At 39.5% G+C, this 22,311-nt stretch overlaps 1 protein-coding gene across 11 annotated transcripts in view; it reads right to left on the reverse strand.

The window, feature by feature from the left end:
* Positions 1-10,366: 10,366 nt before the first annotated feature.
* LOC135711662 (PDZ and LIM domain protein Zasp-like) overlaps positions 10,367-22,311 on the reverse strand; it is a 204,320-nt gene continuing 192,375 nt past the window's right edge. For 7 of the 11 annotated variants that reach the window (XM_065234547.1, XM_065234548.1, XM_065234555.1 and 4 more), the window contains 4 exons: positions 18,397-21,934; positions 12,094-12,277; positions 11,793-12,032; positions 10,367-11,731 (listed from right to left, as the gene is read on the reverse strand). In XM_065234547.1, the coding sequence (XP_065090619.1) occupies positions 11,654-11,731; positions 11,793-12,032; positions 12,094-12,277; positions 18,397-21,934 (4,040 nt within the window). In that variant the 3' untranslated portion in view covers positions 10,367-11,653. The remainder of the gene's footprint in view (positions 11,732-11,792; positions 12,033-12,093; positions 12,278-18,396; positions 21,935-22,311) is intronic. The other 4 variants (XM_065234556.1, XM_065234550.1, XM_065234551.1 and 1 more) reach the window with 4 other exon arrangements.

Raw genomic sequence — 22,311 nt, forward strand, 5'->3', positions numbered from 1 at the left:
TGATAGTTACGTTAGAGTACGGCAGTGTGAAAATTGTATATGGGTCATTCCAGCTCAAGTGGGTACACCACCTGTGGTCTATTTCACCGATTTGAGCCAAACTTGGCAAAACGCTTATTTTGACATTCTGAACAAACGCCTTTTTTAATTTTGCTCTAAAGTGCCTAGATCCTTCTGGATTAGATTTTTAGATCGAGATTTTTAAAAATTTCAACTTTCAGAAGAGATTACTCCAAAACCAAATAAGCTTTTAAATGTTAATTCTTAAAGATGTACCCAAATTTTGTTTTTGTTATAGTAACTACAGTAAACAGGCTGATTACTGTCAGGTATTGAAATTGTCAAAAAGTATACAAGTTTTTTTTTTTGTATGGACAATTGTCTACGCAGGAGAGGAGGGGGGAGATCAAGAGTATTAAATAAACTATCTGCGTAGTTAATGACAGGCCCTAAGGGTATTATTCAAGTAGCAGCTATCATCCACAACTGAAATTTTGTATACCTGCTAATTTATCTGATTTCATCGTGCTTCTAAAACACAACGTTTTGGCTGTATCCCATAGGAACGTGTTTTTCATTTTAGGACCACAATTAAATTATGGACAGAAGAAAACAAATGAGCTAGTTATGATTTTATATAATGAGCCCATAACATGTGAAAAGCAACATAAAAATATGATTGTGCCATCGGCGTGAAAGAATTCAAGAAAAATTTGAAAAAATATTAAGATGCAATGATTTTCCACCAGAAAAGCTCAAAACTACCACTCACTCACCTGGTCATATCTCAAAAACTATTTGTTCAAATCATTTTCCCTTAGAAACACATCTAGTAAAAGAGTTTTCAAAAGTGTGGGAAACCCACCCTAAAGCCCAAAATATTAAAAAATAAAAAAAATCCCGCCCATGATGAAAATATGCCATTTTTTTTTGATAATTTGGATACCTGCTTATAATCAGCCTGTTTACTGTAGTTACTATAACAAAAACAAAACGTTTGTATACTTATAAGAATTAACATTAAAAAACCTTCAAGTTGACGTTCTATGATCACGAATAGCTTATTTGGTTGTGGAGAAATCTCTTCTGAAAGTTGAAATTTTTTAAAAATCGCTAAAATCCAGGGTTGTAGCCACGAAGTATCTAGGCACGTTTGGCTCAAATCGGTGACATCGACCACAACTTTTTATAAATTCTGTACCCACCTGATCTGGAATGACCCATATAGAGAGTAGAAAGCGAGCAATACCTAGATGCCTCCCTTCAGATAAACGACTTGAGTGCGGTACAATCGATAGAACTGTTTCAAACACATCGTCGGTACATGAGCAAATCGGTGATCATCTCTTTTTGCCACTGCACAGAGGAGTAACTGGAACAAAAACCTGACCAAAATTATATTCACTGGTTTTGAGCAATTTTCTGCTAATATATATTAAAATATTTAATAATAATAGGGTTTTAGACTTCTGTTAACTTTAACCTTTAAAATCCATCTACTTAGCAGTGCATATCTGGCCTTTCATCATCCATACGAATAAAAAAAGTAATGGGTTTTGAAAGCAGGATTTTTTTTATTCTTCTGCTTAATATAAGGATTATTTAACAAAAAAGAGTAAAGAAATTATCCATGAATCATTGCCCTGAAATAAAAAAAAATAATAATAAATAACGAAAGTTTTAATAACATAACTTGCGATTTCTTACGTTCGATTAGTTAGAATCTTCGTCTGAGTCTTTGCGAACTTCGTCCTCTGCAGTATTTTGTCCACCTACGATGGCATCCACTTTGAGCATTTCCTGGGTTTCAATGCTGAACGGCTTGCTTTTTCTGATAGGATTCTTACGACTTGAACTCAAAAAGGGATCCGAACTTAGTAACAACCTATTCAGAATGTCTCGGTTGCATGCTGTTCTCGAGAACTTTATTAAGAAGTGTTGTCGGCAGGCTATAAAGCACGCAATATTGACATAAAATTACGCATTTTCGAGGGAAGCTTTACAAATTTTATTCATTTTTGATTAATTATGACTCAAAATAGAATAACTTTTACTCATTTTTGTAGTAATAATTACTCATTTACGATTAAAATTTTACTCATTTATTGGGTAGTCCCACTTTTCCTCGAAAATGCGTACTTTGTATTCAATATTGAGTAGTTTGCGGTTATCGTGCACAGATTCTGCTTTATTTTCATTCGTTATCGCCAGCTATGACGCTCTGCTAGTTTAGCTTGAACGAACCTGCACACCAAATTTAAATCGCTGAAAATCAGTAAAATTTTGCTGATTTTAGACTTGATGAAAGATAAGCAAACGTTTCAGCAAAATAATGCCGCTGAATTTTTCAGTAATTCCAACTTCTGTCAAAATGACAACCTTTTACTGAAAATCAGCAATATTCTTTAGCAATTCAAAATTCTGACATTAAATTTAAACTATTAAATTCAGTAAATTGAATTTATTTTCATTATATGAGCTTCCAGCTTCTGTAAAAGATCGTTGATACAAATATACGAATAATAAAGATAAAATCGCCAGACTCTTTTCCAAGTATTTTTTTTTTTTCAATATAACCAGTGTCCGAGCCAGTGCCCTTACCTACATAATTTTATTTATATGTAGTTTTTTTACCTCTTCCTCTTCCACCGTTCAATGGTGTACGAATGCAAAAATACTTGCGACTGTGATGCTAACAGTTTGACAGCTCTTTGACTAGCTGTTAGTTTATGTTAGCTGATTTTATCGGTAAAAATATCGTTTGCTGTTTTTCAGTAAAGCATTGGATTGCTGATCATGATCTAGTAATTCGTTTTACTGATAATAAAAACTTAAATTTGGTGTGTATGTGTATATAAAATGGAATGGGTAAATGTGTGTGCGTGTGTGAGAGAGTATTACAACCAAATGGCACTCGTTAATTTTCAAACTTTACAGTATCTACCTGAAAAGTGAAATACTTTATGGGGTAAACGGTCATTGAATTACAAGGCAAAGAAACCTTACTCTTGCTACATACACAAATTATAAAAATAAACTAATGACACATGGTTTTTCTAGCGTTACACTCCTTTATGCCAGTACATCAATTGAGGTACTAGATTTAAAAACTTAGCAACATTATGATGCTGGCCATGGGTTTCAAACCGGGAGTAGTTTACTGAAGTGTAATTTTAATCTAGTACCACAATTGATGTAATAGATTAAAGAAGGACAGAAGTAGTACTCGGTAAGTTTGTCATAGGTATCTGCAGAAAATCGTTGTGTTACGGAAGTTATCTGGAAGTATGACCTTATAAAGGGATAAAATTTTGCCACGAAATGATGCAAAACATGCCATTTTCAAATGGCTTGCAATCGCCAATCCGGACGACTCCGGACGAGATTCCAATGCCAATATGTTCATAATAACGTGAACTTTCATTCGTCCATAGATTATATGATCTGATCGCGCAAGATTCTACAACTTTTTCAAGTCTGAAACAGCACACAAAAACATAAAAAATACATTTTTTTCATATTGTTGAAAAAATATGACATTATTTAAATTTAAAGGTTTTTATCTCATAACTTGTTAGAAAAGAGTCCAAAGTACCCATTTTATTATAACACTTGTCTCTTGATCAAATTGTTTATATCTGGTAGGCGTATGTTATAATTAGCTACTTTTTGGAAAACAAGAAGCTTCGAATTTCTTCAGTTTTTGAACACGTCTCAAAATTTGTAAACAAAATGTAACGTTTTTATTCCGTTGCCACTTTATGCTGCATATATTGAAATATATAAAAAATATAGAAGCATGAAAAATCAAGAAAATCTTGGTTTCTTATTTTGGCCAGGTTTTTGTTCCAGTTACTCCTCTGTGCACTGGTGGCGGGGAGTTTGGTAAAGAGAGATGATCAACCCGATTCGTACCTTCCTCAAAGTTGTCCTTGCTCGCTTTCTTCTCTCTATATACAATTTTCACTCTGCTGTATTCTAACGGAACTATCAATTATATACTTTCATCTCCTCATCTATCGTATAAAATTGACCACTTTAGTCTTTGACTATATGTTTTTAGTATTACTTCTACGTGAAGTCAACGATTTACATAGTTGAAGATGCTAATTTCAAATAACAGACTGTAGTGGTAATTTTTATACGATAGATGTGCCTGGCATGTGAAAAAAGGTAAGTCCTTTCAATTCATGAAATTATTAGGTTTTTTGATGACCACAGCTCTGTAGATTTTCGTTAGTGCAATAATACGACAAGATCATGGTGCCTAGAAATGGAAAATTAAGTAAATTTCAATAAACTTTTTCTTTGAAAAAGAGCAATAAATGTTCAAAATGTGTCCAAAAATGGGTAATTCATTTACGGATTACAGTTTTGCAGTAGATGTGGTATTAGTTTTTCATTACTATTGTGTATTATTGTTGAATTAATGGGTTATTTGCTTGATAGGCCGAAGTGAGGGACTAGACTGACACTACATCCCGCAACCCTACCATTCTATTATAGTAAGGTATTATGGAGATATCTTGCTATCAATCAATCCAAATAACATCTCAATGATACCAGTTACTAAGAAATTGTTCCGAAGATTTTCAAGTGATCGAAGATATTTATGAGGATCGCTGGATATTTTTCAAGACTTCAGGATGATCAGGTATTATTCTGAAGATCGTCAACCATCCAACATTTCAATTAAAACGAGCAAAGAACAATTTTGAGGAAGGTACGAATCGGGTCGAGCATCCCCTTTACCAAATGCTCACTTTCTACTCTCTAAGGGAAATGACTGTAATGTCGGCCTAAATTCCCCTATTTTTGGCCCATACATAAATTCAGCTCAGTCGCTAAAGGCGCAGCTACAAAGCAAGACCATGCTGGAGGTGGCTGGGTTCGATTCCCGGTCCGGTCTAGGAATTTTTCGGGTAGGAAAATTTCTCGGCTTCCCTGGGCATAGATGTATGATTGGACTTGCCACACAATTATACCAATGCAAAAATGGTACAGGCATCGAAAGCTCTCAATTATTTTTTGTGGAAGTGCATCTAGAACACTAAGTTGAGAGCACGCAATAAGCTAACAAGCGATATGTTGCTGCTTGTTTATCACATTCTAGACACACTGGCGGTGTTGCTATGTACAGGGTGATTCAGAATAACTGTCACCGATTTCACAAATATGAAATTCTCAATGGGTAAAATGGGTATATGTTCAAGTGTTTTTGTTTTAAGTGTGTACAAATATCAGCTTGTATTGATAGTAGGATTTGAAATTTCATTCGTTTGTGATTTCAAGCAGCCATTGACAATCAAAATGGAGAATGGCATAAATCTTTAAAAAAATCGTGTGATATCTTTAAGAAACTGAAATCTCTTCGCAAGAATGTAACATTTATTTTTGCATCATTATAGAGGTACAAAGGAAGCATGCTTGGAAAATCCGTTCAATATCAGAGCTTAAACGCATCACCAGGACTTAAAAGGTGCGACGATAGATCAGCCATCAAAGCTTTTGTTAGGAGGAAAACAGATAGGGGAGTAACTGAACAGAAAATAATTTGGTATTAATTACTATCTCTTGCATAAGTATGTAACTTTCTCCAATAGTCAGTGTCCTGGCCACGTCCTTGCAACAAGTGGGGATAGAATGAAAGTCCGAAATTTACTTAAGAAAGATGCAGAGAATTTAGGGTAGATATCTTAGTGGATGGGAAAAACTAAAGGATCCATCATGCTAGTGCAAAATGGGGGGATGATGATGATGATGGTCCTACCTCTACCCCTACAAAGGTTTGGGCTGGACGATTTATCATTAAGATAATTAAATATGAAATTTCAAACCTTTAAAATTTGTTGAACCAACTAGTGCCAAGTAGTGTTGAGTAATTGGTACTGATGAAGTCTGCAAGTAGTAGACGAAAAACGCGTATCTGTCATAAGATAAGCAATTATAACGGAATTTAAAGGAAATAAACCAACACACTCAAAGCTCTTCATGAAATTTTAACCAGGTTAGAGAACAAAATCGAACTGGTTAGAGTTATGGCGAAGACATCTTTGCTATCAAATTCTTTCGAAGCATTTACCCTTGAACGGCAGATAATGCGATTGTACCTGTCTCCAGTGATGGAAAAGTTCGCAAAAAATCAGTATGACTCGCTAACTTTTCCCTTGGAGAACTTCGTGAAATATAGCGAACTTTTCCAACACTGCCTGTCTCATAGCGTTCGAATGAGAAAATGGAAGAGTTGCCAGTCTTCTTGATTTGTTGTCTTCAGTTTTGGAGTGACTCCATAAAAAACCGGTCGTAATGAATTTTGTTCAATATACTTTATAAGTAATTTGATGCTCCGAAATCAACATTTTGCGTTCAAATCACGTATTTAAAATTCTAATATTTTAGAGTGGTTCTTAAATTTGCACTAAGTTTTTTTTTTCTAGTAGGGTAGAGAACTATTTTGGCCTAATCGCCCATTTTGGGCCTATCGAGCCGAAAACTTCAAATAAATCCATGATTTCAGTGTTAACATGCCAATTATGCGTTTGGAACGATATTTTAGTTAATAAGCTTCCGAACGAAATCAATGAGAACGCGTGATATGAAGGTTGGCATTCCCATTATTCCCAAAAACAAAAGAAACGCTCCGATCGAATCAATTTTTATCTTCATCCGATAGGCCGAAACGAATTCATTAGCGTTTCAATGGCATTACAATGCGTTAGGCCGAGTTTAGCATCAAGAAGCAGTGTTAGACTTTTGACAATATCTCAACGATTGGTTTCTCTTTATCAAATATTACGGTACGGAAAGGTAAATAAGTTTGGTGCTAAACTGCGTTAAATTAAGAAAGACTAAGTGTGGGTTGTGCTTAATAGGTCGGAAATGGGAGACGAGGCTCGGTAGCTCAGTGGTTACCGTTTCTGCTTACTGAGCAGAAGGTCGGGAGTTCAATCCCAGGCCCGTCCCCTTCCTTGCAATTTTTCACTTTGCCTTATTCTCTATACCCACTAGATTTTAATGAAAACAAATTCTTCTTTAACACCGATCGCATCACTTACCACAGTGTGGGTCCTGATCTAAAAATAGAAATTGGATGAGTGCGCGCGCGTGTGTGTGTGTGTGTGAGTGTGTGTATTATAATCGCTCTACCAAAAAACGATTCCTGCGTGTGCGTGTGCAACCTTTCTCCACATCCAACATCCCAGTGATTTCTCGTGGAAGCGCAGAGGATTTCTCGGTTTCCTTCACAGCGAGTACCACGTCAACACATTCCTTCCCATTCCCTAGTTGACCTGCATTCGGACACGGCCGGCGCTGGTATTGCTTAATATTAGATCTCCAGTTCTTACACATTGAGGATGAATGTTAGTCCCAAACATCATCTGTTGGTTCTCTGTGTAATTGCAGCTGATCTGGTAATAACAGAGCAGCAACCGTGGGCGGTCAATCTGATTTTTTGATTTTTTTGATTTGTGCTTAATAGGTCGGAAATGGGGTAGTTAACCCTATTACCAACATTGACCATAGTTTTGAAATTCTTTGTTATTTGAGATGTCACATGATAGGTTTTGGTTTGAGACTCTGGCCACTTTACCAGGGAAATTGGAACGCGTCCAGGGTGGCTAAAGTGGTTCTGATAACTCGCCATAACTGCCATCGGTTGTTTTAATTTTCGATATTTGAGGTCTTACTTAATGTGTTCAAGTATAATTCCGGATATAATTACTTTCCCTAGGAAATTTCTGGTATAAGTTGGTATCGAACTTGGCACTTGTTGCAGCGTAAGCTACATGGTAAGTTTAGGATAATGCCATAATCTGGCCAGTTTCCTGAGAGTTTCCTGCAGGGGTTTTTAACGGAACATGCATTTGAAATCAGCATGAAAATAAAATATCTAGGCAACCTGTTAATTTTCCCATGGATTCAGAATAATATTCGGCACGAAAACGTTAAATCTCATTAAATTAGAACGGGAAACACGAAAATAAAAATAAAAATTAAGACAAGGCCAACAAGAGGAGCACTAGGGCCAAAAACTGGCACACTTACCCTTGTTGGAGATGCTTAACGTCAACATCTGACATAAAGTGAATATTATATATACGATAGATGAGTGTGTGAACATTTTAAATAGTGGAAATGGCTCTAATGGTGGCTTATGGATCTAAGATTGGGCCCATCGCTAAAAATCTGCTATTTACCCAACAAACATTGTTAACGGAATAAGAGCTTATTCAGACAAAGATAAGCTTATTCAGCTAAAAAATAGCTTATTCAACTCTTAATCAGCACAAATTGTTTGTTGGGTATCAATTTTATCTAGATTAACGCGTCATTGAGACGGTACTTTTGGATATTGTCGGTCGCTATTAAAAATTTAGTCGACTGCTGAATTTATGTATTCTTCTTCTTCTTCTTCTTCTTCTTCTTCTTCTTCTTCGCATTTCAAGCTTATTGCATATGATGATGATGGTCCCACCTCTTATCCCTACAAAGGTTTGAGCTGGACGATTGAGTTTACATTTGATTCACAGCGATATAAATGTGGATTTTAACAACAAGTTCTAAGATTTTTTCTAATGTGTGCAATATGTTGATGCGACGAAACTCTTCGGCTTTAATCGTTCCTGCAACTTTTTGAATAGGAACCACTAAGGATTCCTTCCAAATTTGTGGCACATGTCCATTCTGCAATGATTTATTAATAAGGTCCAGAAAGATGTGGCCAATGACATGAAAGCAATCTTGAATAACTCTAGCATTAACATTATCTACTCCAGCCGATTTTTCTAATGCAAAACAAATAACTCTAAGTTCATCTAATGTAATTGGGCGAAAAACTTCAAATCTGCAACTACTATTAACTGGCTGTTTTATTTCGTCAGGTTCATCGACGAGTTCAATAGATTGATTAATCAATGAAACACTGTCTACGAAATAATCATTAAACTTAACTGCAATTACTTGTTCTGACTGTTCTAATGTGCCATTAAAAGTTATGGACCGCGGTTTGCAATTACTAGGTTTTAATAAAGATTTCAAAATTTTCCATAACTCTTTGCTGTTGTTTTGATGCTGATCAATCTTTCTTTGAACATATTCACAACGAGTTTTCTTTATCGATTGTGAATACTTTTTACGCGCGATTGTGTACCTATTCCAATGATTGTCATTATTTGATCTACAAAACTTTTTGTACCATTTTCCGTTTAAGACGCAAAAGATCCAAATTGTACCAGCTGTTCGAGTTTTTAAAGAAACAAACTTTATTGCTCAACTAGTTGATTGGTACACGTTTTCAAATCGTTATTAAGAACAGCTGTAGATTCATCTAAGTTACCGGCCACGAATGAAAAATCCACGCTCCTCTCAACAAGATTTGAAACAGCTTGCTTCGAATATTTCCTCCAGCACTTCAATTTTACAAAATTATCGTTATCGTTAACATGGTCTAAGACATTAATCACTTAGGTCTCATGATCGGTAATTTTCAAATCAGTATCCGTAACTGAACAAATGGAATCAAAATAGGAATAAACGTGGTCAATTAAAGTTCTACTGTGCCTGGAAATACGCGTATACTCATTTACCGTTTGCTTTAAATTAAAAAAAAAACTCAGCTAAACGCTTCAAATGATTCGAATTATGGTTATCACGCCAATTAATATTAAAATCATCAGCCAATATATTTAATTTACTAGAATCTAGGAATGTCTCAAGCCAGTTCTCCAAAACTTCAACAAAACGCTGGTCACTAGAACTGGGAGAATGATACAAAACACCATAGTTACCCATCTTCATGCCACGTACAACTGTAATGCCCAAGAACCAGTTGCCATCAATAACTTCGTTGGTACGAAGGTTTTTTTTTTTTCCTTTGGTTTGTTTTTTTCCGTCGATCTTGTTTTCCGTGCTGAGCACCAATGCTACCGACGTGCCAGGAAGGCAGCTCCCACATCTGGACCCTAACTATCGACCCATCAACTCATGAACCGGGGACCAACGGCTTTACTTCCCATCCGAAGGAAGGCGTAATCAGAGATGTTATGCCTCAGAACATCCCGGCGGCGCCGACTGGGATTGAACCCAGGCCTGCTGGGGTGAGAGGTAATCACTACACCACCGGCGCCGTTAATTGACGAAGTTATACAGTAGAGTTCCCTTCCTTGTAAAGAATTACAAATAATGGCAATTAGGAAGAGCTTAAAATTACATAAGTGAGTGAGTGAATGTACCATGTCAATGTAATCAACGGGAATCGGTTCATTTCGGATGCAAATCAAACACACTTCTACAACATAAGATCTGTATATCTTAATCCTTCTTCTTCTCGTACGGTTTATACAACAATTGTTTCCTTACTTACTGCTTCTTCTTCTTGAAATAGTCAATAGCATTGTAATCTGATGTGTAAAATAAAGCATCCTACATTGTCTCGCTGCATTGCCAGCTTAATGTTTTGATTTAAATAATTGCTCTGCTGCTGCATGCGGTCTATCCTCTTTGCCCTCTATCAATGATTACCTACACTTGTTGCTTCATCAGCGATTTTTCTCAACTTAAATAGTGTTTAAATAAAAAGTATTTTTCCTTATATCTTATCACACACAATTTTTTTTTTTTTTGGACATATGATTTATTTTTCTCTCTGCTTAGCGGTTTAACCAAGAATCATTTAGCGAGACTGCGATTTTCATTTTCATCTAATGTCTAATGTAAATAATTTCCTTCTCATCTCTTTTTCTTTCCATTTTCTAAAGTAACAAACTTTCCGTGCTAAATATTTTCTTCTTTTTCAGCTAAATCAATTGAAACAACAGGAAAAAAAAGTGTAACTAAATGTATCTGCTGTCGTCCGTCATACGCCTAAAGTACATTTTCGCCTGCAACTCAACTCCCTCAACAACCTAAACAGATTTTCTTCAATGACTAAAAAGAAAAACCTATAGCTTGAAATGTTTCCGCACGGTGTAAACATTTCCCTTTAAAAAGCACACTTTTTTCGAACTTTCGGTGACACATTTCACACGTGCTCACAAGCTTTCTCGCAGCTGCTGGCAGCGCCATGTATCGTAAGCTCTTTTAGTTTTCCTATAGGCGGTCAAGATGCGCAGGGCTGTTACGTTGTGCACTCATGTGTGTGTGAGTAGGAAATTTACGACCTTATTACGAGCTTTCGGCGAGTGTATCCCTCTCTCTATCTTTCTCTCCTTTTTTCGTGTCTCTTGTCATCTCATTCGCGCACCACACACTTGTTGCATCATTAGTCAATGATTTCCATACGACGACACTCGAAAGCGTGGCTGTTAGTCGGGTTTTGCAAAATGATGATTGTTTTTTTGATCAAAAATGATTCTTTTTTTTTGTATTGCGATGAATGATGAACATAGCTATTAGGACTTTTCGTAACGGTTACCAATAGTAGAACCATGAACGTGTAAGAGTGTTTTTGTTTGTTTTTGTGTAAATTTTTTGGCTTCAAATTGGTTAATGATTAATTACAAACTCCTTGCAAAATTGCTGTCCTTCTGGTCTGCGTGAAGAGCGTTAAAAGTAGATAAAATAGTAGTTATGTGCAACAGAAAAACTTAATAGAAAGTTGACCCTTTGTGTAAAATTCTTAGCTCCCCCAAATAACCGAGTTTCTTTTCTTTTTTTAGCGAGCATGGGCCTTGCAGAACGGGCGACCGCCTTTCGCGAAGAAACTCTGTCCCTCGAGGTTCTTCTTGCAACTCTGAAATAAGGCAATAGCATTAGTGCTGTAAGTTCAAAGAATAGCAAGCTAGCTAACTTACGGTGCAATTGAAGCACTGACTGTGGTAGTTGTTGTTCATGGCCTCCACCCACTTGTCGCCGGCTTCGACGGGGAATCCGCAGGCGAAGCACTTGGTGGTGAACAGTTCGTTCCAGTCGGCTTCACAGTAGGGATCGCCTTCCTCCAGGAAGAATGGGCTATTTCCGAACTGCTTTCCGCAGTAGGCACACTTGAAGCACTCCGGATGGAACTGCTTGCCGATGGCGTTCAGGCAATCACCCTGAAAAAATAAATGAAAAGTCGTTAGCCATTCCACATTGAAGCGGGATCAACGGACGAACCTTGACTCTGGTGTTGCACTTGCTGCAGAGGGGGGCCAGGAACTCCTCGAAGCAGTACTCGCAGTACAGATCGCCCTTCTCCTCGACGAACCCGATGTCGGCCAGCGGGCGTTTGCAGTTGGCGTTGTGGCAGATGAAGTGATCCGGGCACCAGATGCGTCCGAGAGCGGTGATGAATGGACCTCTGTGGGGGGAGTGGTGAGCATTTGGGGAATCGAGTTTGGTTAATTGAAATCTTCTCGTGACAATGGTTATATGCTTGATTGAGGAGCGGGGATGTTAATGACAATAACAGCGTTAACATCGTCAATGCAAATTCCCATTGCAGACGTTAATGGTATTAATGTCATTAACAATCCTGTTGAGGATTAAGAAACAGATTACGGAATAATTTTTCACAAATTTTTAAATGTTTGAATATTTAAAGAAGTTCCAAGTAGAGCAGAGAATCTAAGTCTTGAGATATTTTGGGATTTTCAAAGATCTTAAGGGTTGTTTCGATGATTTCAGGGATGTTTCAAATACTTTAGGGAAGTCCACACCCGTAACGGTAAGTTCAAATAAATTCAAGACAGATCCAGCTTCTGGAAAATTTCGAGAACCCTTAATAAATTCTGGGAAGTTCAGGAATGTCTAAAGAACTTCAGAGAAATATTTCGGAAACTTTACAGAAGTTCCGAAAACTTCAGGGAAGTTTAAAAGTTTGCATTACAGTTCCATTAATTTCGTACTAAGAACTTCAGGGAAGCTCTGAGAACATAAGGACAGATCAGAGAATCTAAGGGTAGTTCAATTAATTCCAAGGAAATTGCTGGAGCTTTGATGAGGTGTTCTAGAATTTTCAAAAGCTTCCACAAAGTTCCGAAGGCTTCTGGAAAATGTCAGCAAAGTTTAGGAATTTACGTGCGCATCAGGATAATGAGAAGTTTCAGGCAAAATAACGGAAAAAAAGTAGTTCCAGGCAAAATAGAAACAAAGAGAATTTTTGAATCTACCTTCTCCGAATTGTATGAAACATTGTGTAATTGATTGTTATGGGCAATGAATCAAATTAAGAAAACAAAGGCAACTTCAAAGAAGTACCAAACACTTCAGGGAAAGTTCAGAAAAAATAAGAGATTTTAGGGAATGTTCTGAGAGTTTCAAAGAAGATTTCAAAACTTCAGGAAAATTTCGGGAACTTTTGAAAATTTCGGGGAAATTTAGAGAAGTGTTGAGAACTTTTGTGCAGTTCAAATAACATCAGGAAAGCATGTTAAACATAAGAAAAGTCTTGAATTTTTGGGAAGATTTAAGCTGATGCACGAATTAGTTTCGATAATTTAAGGGCAGTTTCATTAAGGGGATACATATAAGTAATTCGGTACAAAATCATGGGTTGATGTAAGCACACATTTTTTTTTTTGAACTTGTTTTCAGGGCATCAAAATATACATTTTCAAGTCTTCACCCAAAATTTCAGCCAATTTGGTCCATCCAATGCTGAGATATCGTGGGACCCACAAGTCGATTACCCTTATGCCGATCTATCTTTAGACCTCAATTATTTACAAACAGCAACATTTCACCCCAACACGTGTTTACTAATACTAATACTAACACAGTCGAACCTTGGGAAAACTCCGGAAAATTCATAGAAGTTCAGAAAACGTTAGGGAATATTCGAGTGCTTCAGGGAATCTCTGGGAGATTCTGGACTGTTTCATGAACAAATTTGAAAACTCAGAACTGTGTGGAGAACTTCACGGATTTTTAAGAAAGTTAAGGGATTCTCGGCATAGTTCTATTAAATTCAGGGCAGTACCAAGTGTTTCGGGAGCATTGGAAGAATTTCAAAGAAGTTCAGAGTTTTTCTGGAATATTACATAATATTTGAAAAAGTTTCAAGAACTTCTGGGATGTTGTTAAAGCTTCAGGAACTTCCTAGAATTCCAGAAAAATTTCGGAGACTTCAGGGAAGATCTATGATCATTACGACAATTGAGGGAGCTTTAGGGAAGTCCAGAGAAGTTCAGGGAAGTACAATGTTTTTAGGAAAAGTACTGTGAGGAATCAGGTTAGTTTTAAAACTTCGAAAGAACTTTAAGGCAGTTCTCCCAAGTAACAATTCTGCAACCATTTGGCATCCACTTTGATTTATGATGGTTTTATAATGGCAATGAATAATCCATTTAGTTTAAATACAGCATTTTACAGTGTAAAACGTTCCTGCTTAGTAGTACACTTTTTCACTGTTTTAAAAACCTTTTACAGTCTGGCGAGAAGTCAAAAACTGGTCTGTGAAAACATACCAGCCTCCTTCAGACCTTGCGAATAGATGAAGATCGGAATAACTTGCGTCAGTACCGACAGTAAACCACTGAAACTGTCAGTTAGCGGACACTAGTTGGTTTCCGATCCATAGCTGCGATTTTATTCGGCGAAAGGATCATCACTTGAAAAAAAAATCAATTCAACCGTACATTCCTGCATCGTTTGATGGTGCACTTCCAGAACCATCCGGAAGAAGGGGATCTTTTCGGGAATGATCGAGCTTACAGCTGTGCAAAATGTAGTGAATACTTTCTGAGTAACTGCTTCCAAGCCATCGGGAGAGAATCGTCTGGAAGAACGCTGAAGCGCACAGCGCAACTGTCGAAAGATAAACAAACTTTGACGTTTAACACTTTGTAGGCAACATAGCCGCCATAAATCTGAACGGATTGGGATCAAGCTAAATGGCTTTAGATAAATACAATATAGTCTACAAGTTTTCTTCATAAAAGCCAATTCAAAACCTTATGAATTTGTTAAGGATTTCTTGAAGGCAAAATAACTTTGTCACAAATGGCCCATTAAAATCAACTTTTTTGCATCTGCCATATTACAATTATTTTATTTGTTTTTTACAATCATCGATTTTCAATCTATATTTCCTTGGATATAACTTTATTTTAGTTAATTTAACAATGAGAAATATTAAGAATGCAAAAATCATGAAAAACAAAAATCTCGGCTAAGCTTATAGGGTAAATGACGGCTTCGACATGACAGACTATTTTCGGCAACCCAAATTGAAACACTATTTTCACTGGATTTTCTTACGAAAACACTTCGCTGAATGCATGCAAACGATTCTTTATGCTTTCAGCTTCAATTTGGCTATAATTTAACCACTGAGAAAAAGCAATCTAGCAAGGTTTTCTTGAAATGCAACACACGCACTACAAATTGTAGCTGATTTCGAGTTGCCGATAATAGAACAGCAGATTTACATGCAGTTTGAATGGAACGATTGCCGAAGAAAAACTGGTTGCCGACAATACTCGTTCTCACTAGAGAAGATTGGAGCTTTGTAAAAGCGTTTCAAAACAGTTTTTGACAATTCTTTCGACTGAAATTGTTAGAGCAGCTGGCAGCAAAAGATTGTAAACAAACCAATAGTACATATGTGTGCGTTCCTTAGAGAAAAAGGCTATAGAAAGAAGGTCGCTGCTTAGGTTGCCGAGAATACGTAAATTCCCCTATAAGAATATATTTTATTTTCTTAATGTAAAATAATTAGTAAAATCGATGTTTTCCGTGTGCGGACTAAAATTTTTCGATGTTTTCACATACATTTCACATCAAATTTTATGTGGCACCTAAAACTAGGCGACTTCATGAGAACTATTTTATAATTTTGGAAATTCGGCAGGATTTTTATACGATCAGTTTTTATTTTAATTATTTTGATAAGATCGGATGGTATTTATGAATCCTTTTTTATCTTGATTGTTGTTTTTCTTAAGAACTTAGCAAGTGGCTAGGGTAAATGGCTCGGATAATGCTTTTAATTGTTGCCAAATAGCTTTTATCGTAGCTTTAAGACGGGTTTGAAATGGATTTCAATGCGTTTATCGTACAACCATTTTCCAGTAAATCAATCTTGAAGAGCTTCGAAAATACACCTTTCAGAACCTTTTCCAGAGTGGGCCAACAAGACAGATTCTAGCATCAATGAGGTTTTGGTGGATGCATCAATGGCAAAGCAGTCTTGACCAGGGTTTTATGAATGTTGTTTTATAGTGGCTTTGTAGTATTTCATAAAACTTAAAATGTTACTTGGGCTATTAACTCCAGGAAAATTATCGAAACTTTGAGAAGAGAATGTCAGGGAAATTCACAAAGTTAAGAGTTTAAGCAAAATTACGTGAACTTCAGATTAGTTCCGAGAATTTCAACAAAATTCCAGGATCTTTAGGGCTGGAAAAGTTAAAAAGCTAGAAAATTGTACGAACTCTATGGCCTTTGCCTTTATTTTAAATATCTGACCGTAGCAAATAACAGTCACGTTTCAAACTTCGCTGCCTATTGGTAATGCTGCTTCCCAATTCTTATTCGTGAACGAAGATGGTGAAGCAAGCATGGTGATCGGTGAATAAGGGTTTGGCATATCAAGGCGAAGGTCTGGGTCAACTCTAATTGATGGTAGTATTTTACGTCTCAGATATCAGTCGGAAGACACTTCCAAAGAAGGCCAGAAAAACTAAGACAGTTCCAGGAGAAGCGGGAAGAATTTTCCGATGGAAGCGAACTTAAACTTCCGAGAGAAGCCGGTTACAACTTTCTGGGAAATCGAAAGAAAATGCCAGGGAATCCCTAAAGTCGAAAAAGAAAAAGGCTTAAAAAATCTCCTGGAGAAATTGGAAATTGAAAAAAGAAAACCGGAGAAAATTTTTAGGAGCAGTTGGGAATATCTCAGAAATATGGAAAATTTTCCAGGGAATTCTGGCAAAAAACATCCTGGGAAAGTTAAAAGAAACTACCGAGAATCTTTCAACGGAAGTCAGAAAATCTATCGAAGGAAATTGGAAATATTTTACTAGAGGAACCAGAAGGGTTTCAACTTGAAAATGAAAGAAGTTTCCTGGGAAAATAGGACAAACTTTCGGGAGAGGATGGACAAACTTCAAAGCAATTCCAAGAGAGCTCTGACAATTTTGAAGAGAATTCTTTAACAAAAATGGAGAAGAACTTCTTAGGAGTAATTCCAAGCGAGTTCTGAAGTGAATTCAAATGAAAAATAATACCAAGAGATTTCTTAGGAGTATTTCAACATAATTCTACCTAAAATTTTAAGGTTACATTTTCCAAGGTCAATTTCAAAGGAATTGAATTCCAAATTTCGAAGACAGTTCCTAAAAATGTTGAAGAAAATTTCACAGGAATTATGATTGACTGGATGCGTTCAAAAATCTTCAAGAGTCCAGTTTACGCTGCAATGTTGGCATCACTGGCTTTGATCGGTTGAAGATAAGGCCTAACCACGCTTATCACATACCCATCGAATATTGATCTGGTAATCTGTTTCCTAGCCTCAAAGTCCATAAATAACATCACAAGTTATCGGTAAATTGCAAACAAGAAAAAACAACACTCCAATTCAAACCAGACTACTTACGTTACAATCTTGTGGTTGCATTTGTTGCAAACGGGTACCTTGTCTACCAGCGCCGATAGCACTGCGACACTATCGGTGGTGGTAGCCGCCGAGGTATCCTTCTTTGCACTTTCCGCACTGCTCTGATTGCTGTGGTTGCTGTTGCTGTTGTTGTTATTTTTCTCCACATAGGAACGTCTATCACGCGCATGCGAGGTTAGTTCAGAACTTACTTTCCGTCGGTTGATCTGCGATCCCAGTGGCTCGTCCGGGTGGCCACCATTGTTGATGTTGTGGCTGTTCGCGAGGTTATTGTTCTTGGGCCGCAACACAACACTGTTCACAGTCAGGTTAGTCGGTGCTGGATTGAGATCTATACGGAGTCCATTTTGGGGCATGACGAAGGGGATTTGCGATTTTGGGAGGGGTGGAGGAGCGGGTACAGAGTTAGAATCACACATATCGATGATCCGGGACATGGGATGGGATGGGTTGAGGGTTCGTTTAGGGAGAGTGTTTCCGTTCTGGAGGAGGTTTTCCTTGTTCTTGGAGTGGACGTCCAGGTGGGAAGAGGGATCGTGCTTTTTTAGTCTGGCTTCCAGCATCTCCTTGAGCACGTTGGATGCTTGCTTGCGGTAGTCACTGTTACCGTTGATCGAAGCCAGTTTGCTTACCGAGTTATCCAGCAGAGTTGTAGCCATGCCCGGTTCAAATTTGGACTGCTTTAGCGGCGATTTCTTCGGCTGCTGGTGATGAAAGGAACCTGCGTGGGAAAGAAGTTAGTTTGGACACAAACAGAGCGGTTAGGTTAAAGCTTCAAACCCATGCAACGGGAACAACACACTCAAAAACAAAAGAAACACAATCGGTATATAGTTGTCATGCTGAAGTCGTTTTCACACCTGATTTGCTGATTGCAGCAGCCACACAGTGGAACACGGCCACCGGGAGCAACTGCCTGGTTCATGACACCGCGACCACGGGTTGGAGCGGTGGTCTGACAGGCAGCCCGTCCCTTGTTGTACAAACCAGAACCTGCGCTAGCATCAGATCGATCAGTATTATTGTTTTGACAGCTCATAATATTACTGTTGCTGTTGTTGTTGTTGTTGTTACTGAAGCCTGTGATGCTGTTATTGGAAGGCCTGCGTCCATTGGAGACAGCTAGAGGGACTGCTGGTGCCGGTGGAGCTGCAGGTTGTGGGAGCCTCACGTTGGCGGTTGGGTTAGTGTTAGACATGAAAGATGGTAGCTGCGGTGGCCACGATTGTGTTAGTTCTTTTTCGGGCTCTTCGCGCTGCGTTCCCAGTGATCCAGTGCCAATCATGTACTCGTTGAACTGAGCTTTGAAACCACTGGTTGGTGTTGGCGAACGTTGTTGAGCGTTCGGAGGAAGTAGAACACTCGCCTTGCGTGAACTCTTGGTTGGGAAGCGATCTACAATTGGTTCCGTGAAGATGGCTGTAGATGGGAAAGCACTAGGAGCTGGCTGGGACATCTGTGAGGGGAAGGAACTAGGAGCTGGTTGGGACATCTGCGAGGGGAAGGATTGCATAACCTGTGGTTGAGGTTCGGGCTGCTGGGGTGCTGAATATTCTTGCTGTTGAAGTTGAGGAGGGATGTTCAGCGCTTCGTCCTGTCCGGAGAATCGTCTGGTCTGCTGGGCAACGTAACCCTTATGGGGTACTTCCTCTTCCTTAATTTTGGAAGAAAACTTTGAAATTTCTACTGCCTTGGCCGTTTGCGAATGCTCGTGCTCTTCTACGATTCTAGTGCGCTTCTGAATTAAAGCATTTCCTACCTGGCTTGCAGTGTTGATTGTTCTTTCGGATGATGCCTGCTCTCTCATGGCACTCTCCTGCGAACGGGTCTGAACGGTCATGTCACCATGTTGTTGAGTTTGTACGGTCATCGGCGTATCCTGGTAGCTGACGGTCTTGTGATGCCGAGACGCATCGAATCCTGGGCCCATTCCATGCTGTTGCTGGATGATCTTTTGCTGGATATCTGCCGGAACATGAGCTTTATGTGCGTACCAAGGAACACCTGTTAGCTTACCCATTGAAAGATAGAGTCCCGATTCATTCGGGATGTCGTCGCGAGGCGGTGGAACATGCCCCTTCAGTGGGTTCGGTGGTGGCCCAAAGGCAGGAGATTTCCTAACCGGCTGAGGCGTACGACGTCCATCGAATTCTTTCGACTCGGCATAGTATTCCTCGAAACCTAGCTGATGCTGGTAGTAGGGAATAGTCGTCGGATGTTTGGTCAAGATCAGCGAAGGAGTAAAGGACTGACCGCGATCGATAACACCCTTTGCTTGCAGACGACTGTGAGCATTGCTAAACTGGTTATACTGTGCCAACTCGGCATCTTCCTCCAGCGGGGTCTGTATGACTGGGATGGTACGATTTTGAATGGTTGTGAACGGTTGTGCCTTCTTCAACGTTACTTGATCTCTAATATTTACAGTATTTACAGATTGCGCGATAGGCTTTGTGAGATGGGATTTTGAATGAGTATCTACAAATGCCAACGGGACGTTTTGGCGAAGTTCCTCTGGATCTGGTGTATGCGGTGGATTTTGCGTCGGTAGGTTGTACCACTTGCGCTGGTAGTTCGGGATTTCCGCCGGCTGATGCAGGGGAGATTTGGTTTCACGCCGAGGAGCTAACGAATAGTGGTCGGATCCGGCGTCCTTTCTCGGATATGGAGGTAGTTTCTTCTTAGGTTTCTTCTCCTCTACCTTTGGTTCGGGTTCTGGTTCTGGTTCTGGTTCCGGTTCCGGTTCAGGTGCTGATTGTTCCGGTTCTGGTGGCTGCTCGCAGGGCTCTCGTATTTCTGGTATGATCGGCTTGAACGGCATTGGAGTTCGATTTCCACCGACGCTGGCAAACGCCGAGAAGTTTAGTTCTGGATCGACCTGGACCGAGGGTTGCTCCTTAAGCAACTCCTGATACATTTCGGATCGCTCAAACTTGACTTCGGTGAACGGTGTATAGGGCCGTTGTGGGGCGGTTACCAGCGCATCGGTCATCGATATGCGACCAGATGGCACTGGCATGTTTTCCATTTGCGAAGGTATTTCAGTGCCAAATTTCTGAAACGGAGTATAAGGAGCTGTAATTAAGGCTTCCAGGAAGGGTGACGCGCGTATGGATGAGATTTTCTCACTTCGGATCGGTTCCATCGAGTGAGGTGGTGGGAAATACGGAGTGGTATCGTCGGGAAGTGGGACAAACGGTGCCGGCAGATATTTGGGGAATCGTTCGGCTTTGGTGGTGGATGAGGCTAGCACCCTGGCCATCACGGAGCCTTTTCGAGGAATGTCAAGAGGAGGAAATGGTTCGGGTTCAGGTTCTGGTTCAGGCTTTTTCTTGTCCAAACGACGTTCTAGGGCATCAACCTGCCTCCTTAGGGCTTCCAACTGCCTGATCTTGGTTTCCTGTTGCTCACGAACGTAAGCTTCGTTGCGGGACTTCATGAAGTTCGCTTCCTCGATTTGTTCTGCGGTCAAGCGAATGGGATCTTTGGGTGCAGTGCACAAAGCCTGAACCAGTTTACTCTGCCATTGTTTGGGCACGGGATTGGGAACGATCGGTTTGGGACCCATTGGATTGGGAGATTTGATGACGGGTAGTTCGTAGTGTGGTATCGTGAACTCTTCGGTAACTTCTTCAAGCTCCATCTGTTTTCGTCGCTCGGCAGCCTCGCTGGCCGCTTGCTCTGCCCTTAGGAAGCGATCCAGCTCTTTTCTGTAATCGACAAATTCTACCCGCTTCTGCGGCTTAACCACTTCCGGAGATTTTGCACGTTCCGGTTCGATGGATGGTTCGACCGAGGGCTCAACCGATTCCACCTCCGGTGGAACATCACGAAATACGAAATGAGTGTATGAAGCATCCGACATGGCACCGGTACTTGCCTGGGCACTACGTTGACCGGACGAGAATGGATAATCCATCTCCAGAATCGGTGTGTCGTAGAACGTGACTATCGGTTGGGACGTCTGGGTCGAATACATTTGGTACTCTTCGGACGACGCCGAAGTCGATGTGGTCGTCGCCGTGTAAGTCTCGTAACTCTCTTCCTCCTGCTGCTGTAGGTGTTGTTGTTGTTGTTGTTGTTGGGCATCACTTCGCTTTCTGCTCAACTCTGGAGCGGATTTGCTCTGAACGCTCTTCGAAAACTGTTTATCTTCTTCTGGTTGTTGTTGTTGCTGTTGGATTTCCGGTGGAGAATTGCTTTTGCTTTTCTCTCTTGGTCTTTCCGGAGGTTTCACGACCACTTTCTGCGTTTCCGGAACCGGGATATAAATAGGGGTAGCGAGAGGAATAAATTCGTCGATGGCGCGCTTCGGAGGCCAGGTAAACACAGGGACGGGAGATTCGGCTGTTTTTTGTACCTGTTCTTCTTCGTCGTCCTCCTGCTCCTCTTCGTCGCCTTTCGATGTTTTGGTTGTTGTTGTTGTTGTTGATTCGGGACAGTTGGGAGGGACAAATTGGCACGCACGATGAGGTTAGTAAGCGTAGCAGATTAGAAAAGAAAGCCAGAAGCGGTAAAAGATAGAGAGAGAAAGAAGAAGAAGAAGCATTGAAAGCATGATTTGAAGCGTTATTCTGATGAGCGGTTCAATGTAATTAGATGCGGCATTAGTAGAGCCATGTATTGCAGCTGACATTTAGACAGTCTCTCTCTAGCGACTTGAAATCGTACCTCTAAAATTAAATTTGGGTGGATTGACTGACTTTTTATTGTAAAAGTAGCTTTTTCCTGTGTGTGTGACGTAGTTCGATTGTATGGTATTCACACATGATGTT

This window comes from Ochlerotatus camptorhynchus, unplaced genomic scaffold (genome assembly GCF_037179485.1).
Source record: "Ochlerotatus camptorhynchus isolate MF236.1 unplaced genomic scaffold, CSIRO-AGI_Acam_v1.1 ptg000434l, whole genome shotgun sequence".
In the NCBI taxonomy this organism is placed as follows: Eukaryota; Metazoa; Arthropoda; class Insecta; order Diptera; family Culicidae; genus Ochlerotatus; species Ochlerotatus camptorhynchus.